The 8,960-nt window shown below is 36.1% G+C and overlaps 1 protein-coding gene across 1 annotated transcript in view; it reads right to left on the reverse strand.

Moving 5' to 3' along the window:
* Positions 1 to 7,660, reverse strand: part of DNAH5 (dynein axonemal heavy chain 5) — a 104,220-nt gene extending 96,560 nt beyond the window's left edge. Inside the window, exons 1-5 of the mRNA XM_042839650.1 lie at positions 7,604 to 7,660; positions 4,532 to 4,666; positions 2,825 to 2,914; positions 851 to 1,006; positions 32 to 253 (exon numbers count right to left, since the gene is read on the reverse strand). Of these exons, the coding sequence (XP_042695584.1) occupies positions 32 to 253; positions 851 to 1,006; positions 2,825 to 2,914; positions 4,532 to 4,666; positions 7,604 to 7,660 (660 nt within the window). The remainder of the gene's footprint in view (positions 1 to 31; positions 254 to 850; positions 1,007 to 2,824; positions 2,915 to 4,531; positions 4,667 to 7,603) is intronic.
* Between the last annotated feature and the right edge of the window lie 1,300 nt (positions 7,661 to 8,960).

The raw sequence follows: 8,960 nt of genomic DNA on the forward strand, positions 1-8,960 counted from the left end.
TTGTTTCCCAGCTGCTGCTTGAATATATTACCTTCTCCAGCAGACTTTGCTGAGTTCCTGAGAGCACACTAACAAACGATTCAATGGAAGTGAGGAACTCTTTCTTAATATTGTCATTTTGTTGATGTTCACCAAGTCCAACCCAGCCATAATCCGTAATTCGTAAGGCTGGAATGAAGATTTCTAATATCAGCTGCTCAACACTTTTTAGTAAGCCATCTCGGCCTACATCCATCATATTAAAATTTACTTCCTGTAAAAGACATAAAATAAATATTAAAATGGAAAACAACATTTTGGGTTTTTTTCCCAGTCCTACAGTCTAAGCATCTCAAAAATTACAAGTATGTGTGAGTGCACTACTATTTCATGCAATAACAAGAATTCTTCTTAGCACGGCCTGTGAGATTCGCAGAGGGTCACAGTTTGTCATAAAAACTTCCAAAATATAATTTTATAAGAGACCTCTCTCACCGATAAAAAGTTGTTTGTGTATAACTTATTTATACACTCATAAAAATAAAAGCATTTTTGTTTGCTTAATGTAGAATCCAGTACTGCTTTAAAAACTTGATACTTAGGTGACCAGTTACTTTTCATCATCTTGCATGATCACAAATTGTCATAGCATTATCTCGTCACAATGATATACTTCAAATTGCTGCCACTGCACAGTGTCAGCTTTTCCATTCCCCTCCATTTTGCCCTGCATTTCATGTAGCCAAACTGTCCTTTTGCTCATTTCACCATGTAAAAGGCCGTCAACTTATGTGCTGAGAGTAAATACCCCAAGATGAAAAATAATTTTCAACAAGATTACATACAAAGAACAGAAGTCACTAACTCTTACCTGATAGATATTCTCAGCTGTGATGGCTTTCAGAACACTAGATCTAATGAAGAAAATACATACACCAGTTAAAGCAACGTCCTTCCCCTCTGTCACAAATACTTTAGGTTTCTTCTTCTTTGTCAAGTGAGAATTAATTCCTGGAAAGCCAAAATGCTCTGTAGGTTGAAATAAAACAAATATTTAATAAACACTTATCATTTATTCAAAGAAAAACTTTCTAAATTATGTATCTATGAGTCCCAGTTCCTTGGTGCTTCACCACGACTTCCCAGTGAACGCACACAGCACCGAGAGTCTCAGAGCACCATTAGAATTATTTCATCTCATTTTGTCATTTTCGTATCAAAAGCCTTTTCTTCCTATTCATTTATTTGTTTTCTGCTCACTCTAATAAAAGGTTCAGGGTCAAGGTGTTCTTGCATAGCAATCCCTCTCTATCATGTAGTTGAAGATAATGCTCTATTGCTTAAAATAAAAAAATAAAATAAAATCAGCAAATATTGTTTACCTCAAATGAGTTGTTATCAACAGTCTATCCTTAAGAAAATGCAGACCTAAGTCTAATGCAGAAAAAAATAGGAGCATTTCTGGAAACAAGGAGTGTCATGCCACAGAATATTCTTGGGGGAAAAAATAAATGAGGGAGCTACAAAAGGCTTTCCTGAACTTTCTTATTCCCCAAACATGAATATGCTGCTCACAGGTTTACACTGTTGGTAACAATTGTAAAGAGTCACCAAGAAGTAGCAGTGTCTTATCTTAAATTGTCTGGGTTTTGACCACGTTATTTGTTTGTTAATAGTTTTCCAGCATTGCCTCAGAGAAAAATTCACATGTGCACACACATGCACATATTTTTCAGTGAACCACTGTAATAATAAAAAGATTTTTAAAAATAGTTGTTGGTATCTGTAATTAAAGGAAAAGAGTCAACCAAGGCAAAATGTAACAGTGCCACTCCACCTTTCTTGTTCAGTCATATGATCTGAGCGGCAGAGATCCCCAATTTTGGATCACATGCCCATACATCTGTCCCCTCACTTCTGTTCATATAATCTTCCTCCTTCCCTTCTCCTGAAGAAGTTTCTTCTTTACTTTGCAAGTACATCGCCTAAACAGTCTTGACTTGGAGATTTTTACAAATTTGATTTATTGTTAATTAACACAAACTTTCACAATCCTCACACTTCAGTAATTTCAAAGGCCAGACCATCAACAGTAATTCATTTTCAGGACATCTCCGTGATGTATAAAGATACAGTAGATAATCTGTGATATCTTCAGAAGAGATGCGCTGTTACTGAAAACTGTGTTAGAAGCCGTTGAGCCACAAACTAAAAGTCACACTCAAAACACTGCAAAAATGTGATCAGGTGCGTCTCTCAGGCAAACACAGACATACTGAGAACTTCAGCAATCAGGATGGCTTCCATATATTCAAAGACAGATCTCTAAAATAAAAAATTGATACTTCACACCCTGGAAGAGCTGACTCTCCTCAACTCTTCAGAAGTACAGTGGGCTTTCCCTGAGATGGGTTTCATTCATAGCTGTTCCCAAAGATGTGCCAAATTTAAGCAGAACTGGCTCCAGCACAGACCAGCACTGAGAGAAGTCTGTTCCAGATTACTCTGCGTTTGGTTATTGTAGAGCCAGAACTACCCTTCCTTCTCACAGCAAGGAATGGGCACAGTTAGGTAGCTGAACTCTTTTCCTGCAACAGTGTTAATGTCAGCTATGTCTTTTCTTGTACATCCAGGGTAAACAAGCGAGGCTCTAAAGACCCACATATAAGTGCACTAATAAGCTCCAGTAATTCATCAGTCCTTATTTCATGAGCAAGGACAGGTATTCCTGAGTGACCAAACCTGACTTGCTTTAAGCCCCAATTAATAAAAACATCAGCTTTTTTTTTTTATTTGCACACCTGCTCAGAAGAAACACAACATGTTTCAGTAAACCCTATGTAGCTTTACCTGTATCAGTTGCCTCCACATCTTGGTAGTAGAACATCAGATGGCGCAGACCTCCTGGGTCCAAGAATTTGTCAATGCGCTCTATCTGTTTGAGATGACATGAAAGTATTTATGCCTGGCATATCCACTACAAAAATTTTACGTGATCAAATTTTTAACAAAAAGTGCTTATAAATACATATCACATTACCAATGCCTAGTACTAACATTACATCAGGATCAGTTACTGCCTTTTCGAAGAAAAAAAAAAAGGAGCAAGTTTTTTCCTTCAGTAGCACACGCTACTTAAGTATTTTGATTTTTTTTTTCTTTGCTGAACATAGTTCAGTATAGTCAGGCCACACTCCTATTTATTGAAATCACTTATGCACACACTGCACACCATCTCTCAGAAGGCATTTCTCCATTTGTCAAAGTGCAGCAGCAACTCACTGAAGTCCTTCCCCCATTTTATTCTTGCCATCATTCAGCTAAACAGCTGAAAACAGAGAGCATACATTCCATAACATAGCAACAGAGAAAGCCCATGTTTATTTATACTTTAAGCATCACGCCAATTTTGCAGTTCTCCATCAACCTCAGGCTGTCATCAGTCTTCCTTGAACTATACATGGGTAGTGCAGTCCAGGAATCTCATGTATAGGCTACACAGGACTTGGAAGAAATTTAATTGCTCTATGTTCAGGAAATTTTGGCTGAACCCTCGAGGAAGGTCAAAACAACTAATAAAATTGTTAAACAAAGTGTAATAGCTTTACTCAAGAATATTTTCCAAGTATAATAGCTGGAAATATTTTCTTCATTGATAATTATTCTCAGGCAATAAAATTTTTCAGGAAATCCACCCAGAGATAAAATGCCAAAAGGTTGAAACAAGTTCTGGGCTTTAACTTGAGACAGTGTTCAGCACAGCTCATTTTCCTGTCTCATACAGAATCACAGAATTGTTGGAAAGGACCTTATTAGGTTAAGCTCGTTTTTTGCCAATAATAGCTCTGCTCATCCAAAGCCTTGCCGAAGCTGAGTCTCAAAAGTCTCCAAGGACAGAACTACTTGGGTAACCTACTACCATGCCAATTTACATTCCTGGTGAATAAGGATCTCTAAGTTGCACAACGTGCAATTTGTGGCTATTGCCCCTAGTTACATGTTCTGCCACTGCTAAGAACAGTTCAGCTCCATCTGTAACTACTCTTCGAACAATTGCAGGCAACCACTTGACAGCCCTTCAATCACTTGTTCTTGCTCTTCTCATACTTCACACGCTTTATGTCCCTGACCATCTTTGTAGTCTTCCACTGGATCTTTCAATATATTCATACTGAAATGAGAATATCTACATTTTAAAACTCAAGTTTAAAAACAAAGTGATTTATTTTCAAATCACAAAATATATGCATCTCCAATGCATATAATACTTACCTAGTAACAACACAAACACTTATGTCTTTAGTGGGATCGCTAGCCAGCCTATTTTGTCAAGTAGTTTTCTGCTGATTTAATTCCCTAAACTAGTTCACAGTATAGTCTCACAAATGCTGGTAGCAGTCTAGTGAAAACAACATTAATATGCAGCCTAGCACAGACGGCACTCTCCTGCATCTGTGAAACCACAGTCTGGCAACTATCTCACTAAGCATTCAATGGTGGCATCAATTTTAAAGCACCCTCTGATCTTCACTTAGCAAATTAATCAGATTACCTGATTACCATCAAGAATAGCTTCTTCTATTTCTGCTTTGTCGAGATTCACACAAGTGGCAACAATATCCAGTAAGTAATCATGCCTGTCATCCAGTCGAGCACGCTTAGCCTCTCTTTCCTCCTTCAGCTTTTGCTGTTATAAAACACAAAGTGTTTTGAATTACTCAAAAATCACGATTTTGAAGACAAATATAAGGCAAATCTTGGAATTTATTTTAAAAATGAACAGCACTGCATCTTCCATACTTGCGGTTTAAAATTTTAGGCACTTAAATTTTTAGAAGCAGACTGTTGCAATTTTGCATATGATTTCCTGAGTTCTATTATCATATTTATCATAACATTTTTATCACTGGCATTTTGTACAGTGTTACTTATTTGTTGAAAGCCTCTCTAGGGGGGAAAAAATGGTATTTTATAAGTACAGCTCCATTACCCTGCTAGTCATCTTCAATACAATTCAAGCTTTTGGCTTTTCAGTCTATTGACATAGCACCACCAAATCAACACAGGATTGTGACCCGTATTTCTTACTTGTGGAAGACATCATAAGTGTTTACCAACAAAGATAAACGCTGCTGGAGGAAGCTAAGATTTCATGCATTATCTCTTAATATAGTTAGAAGTAGAACAAGCAACAAGCCTCAAGGTACTCAAGTGTTTATAAATGTGCTTAACTATTGCTATTATACCATACTTCAGGCAGTATACCTACTCTTCTAATTAAATTGAATTCCCATATGTAAGACACCTCATTATATTGCAGACAAAACAGCCTTCTGGAATAGTTACTGCTACTATTGTGTTTGTGGATTACAAGATTTAATATAATTTCAGTTTCAAAAAAAAATTTAGAATTAAATTCCATTGGTATTAAGTTCAATCTTTATTTCCTTGGTGACTGTCAAAAATCTAGTAACTGTAAGGAGTATGCACACGTGACTTATCTACAGGCTTCTGCAGAGTTAATAGGACCTGCATAGCACATTTTATACCATTAAGTAAATTTCTTTGTTACTTCCTGAAGGAATTTTCAGATATTTGCTAAACTCATAACTGCTAGGATATCTGCATAAACACTAAACGTACTGGAAATGTTTCTCCAGGTTAATGACAAATATACAAATAGCATTTCTCACGCAGATATGCCTGAAGAATGCATAGTACATTAATTTGTATACATATTTTATGGTTTTTTAGCTGTGTTTTAGATGTAGGCCTTGCCTGTATCTCAGAGAAGGAATGAAATTTTTCTGCTAATTAGATACGAAAAGCAACCTTTTTTGGCCAAATCTGTTCACAAGAGCTTTGCTATTTCAACAGCTTCAGCACAACTGGCTGTGCACCTTGAGCATGGAAAAATATAAGCACTAAGCCAATTAGTTTCTCTTTAATTCACAAAAACTTATTTGTATTTTGCTCAAAATACAGTCAGATTAATTTTTGTACTCTGCAATGTTTTCAGTACAGAGTTCCAGATACACTGCAGCAAACAGAATTCATCATACACAGGTTATCAGTTCCCCCATAGGCATAAACTTTCATATGCTCACAGCCTCCGCTCCTCCTCCAAACTGCTGTTTATGAGCTCAAATCATGAGCATCTTCTCAAACTAGAAAATCATGTCTTGGTATTAATTTCAGTTCTTTCAACGTTTTCTAATTCAATCCTATAATTGCAGTCTCTCAAGTCCTACAGCATTTCTTTTAACTGTTGTGTATAGGAGTTCACATAGAATTAAACAATATATGATGTCTGAGAATTTTTTAATATATCATAAATCTCTAAAAGACCAATTAACCTTCCCTAGAGAACACAGGCAATTACGAACAAGATAGCAAAGCTACAGTTCTCAACAGACTAAGACAAACTTGCACTTATCATGTGTCGCTTTTGTAAGGCATTTGCATTGTTCTGGTGGATATCTCTCTACTTGATGTTAGTTACGTGCATTTTTTCCCTGATAATTTTCTACAATACAATTCAAGAACACACAGTCTGTCTGTCATGCTTTCATATCTTGAGGCTCACCATCAAATTCCCTCGGTTGCAGAGCCCACACTTGCTTTGTTGTCAAATGCAGCAAGAAAATGTTTATTGTACTATATTGTACTAAAACACCGGTGATTTTATAGCACTGAAACAATCAGGACAAGATTTAGGTATCAATACTACAAACACATGAAAGGGTGTTCTGAAATTAATGCCTACTATTTTACGATGTTGGCCCACAATGTCAGAGGCAGATATTGGTGGTAAGGCAGAAGAGACTGAACCTTCCCACCAATATTCCATTACATTTTGTTATCATGACAAACAGCAGTAGAGGGACAGTCTGACAGAATGGCATATGACATGGAAGTGCAGATGGAGCAAAGGCATGTCACTGAATTCCTCCATGCAAAAAAAGTAGCGCCAATGAGCATTTATGGAGCCAAACAATGGATGCAAGAGCACTGAGGTTGTGGGTGGTGCATTTCAGCAGTGGCAACAGCAACAGTGGCAACAGCAACAGTGGATCACTTCCCCTGGAGCAGATTTTTGTGAGTGTGGCACGCAGGTTCCTGTTCATGGCTGATGAAAAAGCATAGCTAATGGTTGTAACTATGTTGAAAAATAGTGTTTTGCAGCTAAGAATTTGGTTTATCAAACAGTGTTTCAAACACCGTTATTGTGCTCTCTGTATCTGTTGTAGCTTCCAAGGAAATAAATAGCAAGCATTACTTTCAAAGCAATCAATGTACAAATACCTGAGCACAAACTTGCCTTTCCAAACAAACTGTGCAACTAAGCCTTGGTTGATATCCTACCAATTAAATTATCAGACTGGCTGATCCATTTACAAGACTAGACAAACAAAAGAACGCCTATCTTTGACATACACCTATCCCAAATGCTATATCTTGCTTTAAAAAATAAAGTCTAATTAGAGTGTTTTATGAAATTAATACCATCCACTTACACTATTTTAAAACAGACATTAAAACAGACCCTCTACCCCAATTTAAGCATTTATTCAAGCTGCATGGTTACTAGTCTGGATCTAATCCACAGTTCTATTTTCCTTACCTTTATAACTCTGCCAATGCTCTGCTTCCAAAGTTGCTTTCTTCCAGCTCTAAACATTGTACTATTTGATATAAACATCTATTTTCAACATAAGCCTTAAACTATGATACAAGATTCTTCATTCATCATTTTGCATTCTCCCCCCAGCCTTTTGTTCATACTTCTTTCATTCCTGTTCTGTAGGAACACCAAAAAACACCTAGAAAATACAGTAGACCTAAAAAGTTAACAATTACTAAGATTAGCACTGCATCTTTTTTTTTTTCCCCTCAATTCAGTTCTAACATGCATTTAAGTTACTTGAAGACTGAACTGAGAAACTAGAGAATATACTGCCTGCGGATCTGCAGTTGAAAACCACTGCTACCAACCTAGCGTTGTTAAGGTGATATTGTTTATATATAAACACCACTTAATACAATTCATCATGCTCAAGGGCAACATAACCATTTGCAAAAGTCAATATCTGATTTGTGTTTAGGCTTCTTAAGTAATCCTCATGTCAACAGACATCTCTGTTTCCTTGTCACAGGCGATTGTTTAAATATATAGCAACAGCAGTCAAGCAGCTTTCAAATAGCTATTACCTACAAACTACTAAACTACCAAATTTTTATTCATAGTTTTTATACAAGCACACTCAGTCTCAATTATTTTTCAGTTGCACAGTGGGTGCTTAATGAAAATATTTTTCTTCAGCAATGAATATTGGGTTTTTTCTTCTCAAAATCACTTCAATTTTTTCCACTTCAGTGACAGAATCCAAATCCGATGTCATGAAAATTCCAAGCAAAACAAGATAATCATCCAATATGAGAAACAAGAAGGCCCTTTTTTTTTTTTTTTTTCCTAACAGCTATTTCAGGCTTAAAACGCTTCTAAATATTTTTCCCCCTACTGATATCAGTGTGAATCACATTTACAATAGTTCAACAGCCTCCTTATTGATAAAATTTTCATGAATAAAAGCCATTTTCCTTGCATTACCTGAATTTCTTTGCAATTTTCCTCATCTACTACAGTCAAATCAGATTTATATATTGATAGATACATAGACATATTTGAAAGAGAAAGATCTAAAAGAAATGCACTTTGTGTAAAATTAAACATTCATTCTCTAAACTCTTTATGGTCTCTCTTAATATTAAAGATGCTATTAAATATTACACAATGAATTGCTTCCTGGATATATTTGAGATCACTGAAGAATTATTTTATTTTGCGTGTGATTTCTAACGTAAAAAAGTCAGCCCAACAGTCTGAACTTGCATCAAGAGAAGTTATCCCAAGAAAAACATCTCTCAAAGAAGAACCTAAGAAAGTAGAGATTTTCATAAAATGATGTAAGGTCATAGCA

The sequence above is a fragment of the Centrocercus urophasianus genome, unplaced genomic scaffold (assembly GCF_019232065.1).
Source record: "Centrocercus urophasianus isolate 14NV4802_14NV808 unplaced genomic scaffold, USGS_Curo_1.0 seq_11, whole genome shotgun sequence".
In the NCBI taxonomy this organism is placed as follows: Eukaryota; Metazoa; Chordata; class Aves; order Galliformes; family Phasianidae; genus Centrocercus; species Centrocercus urophasianus.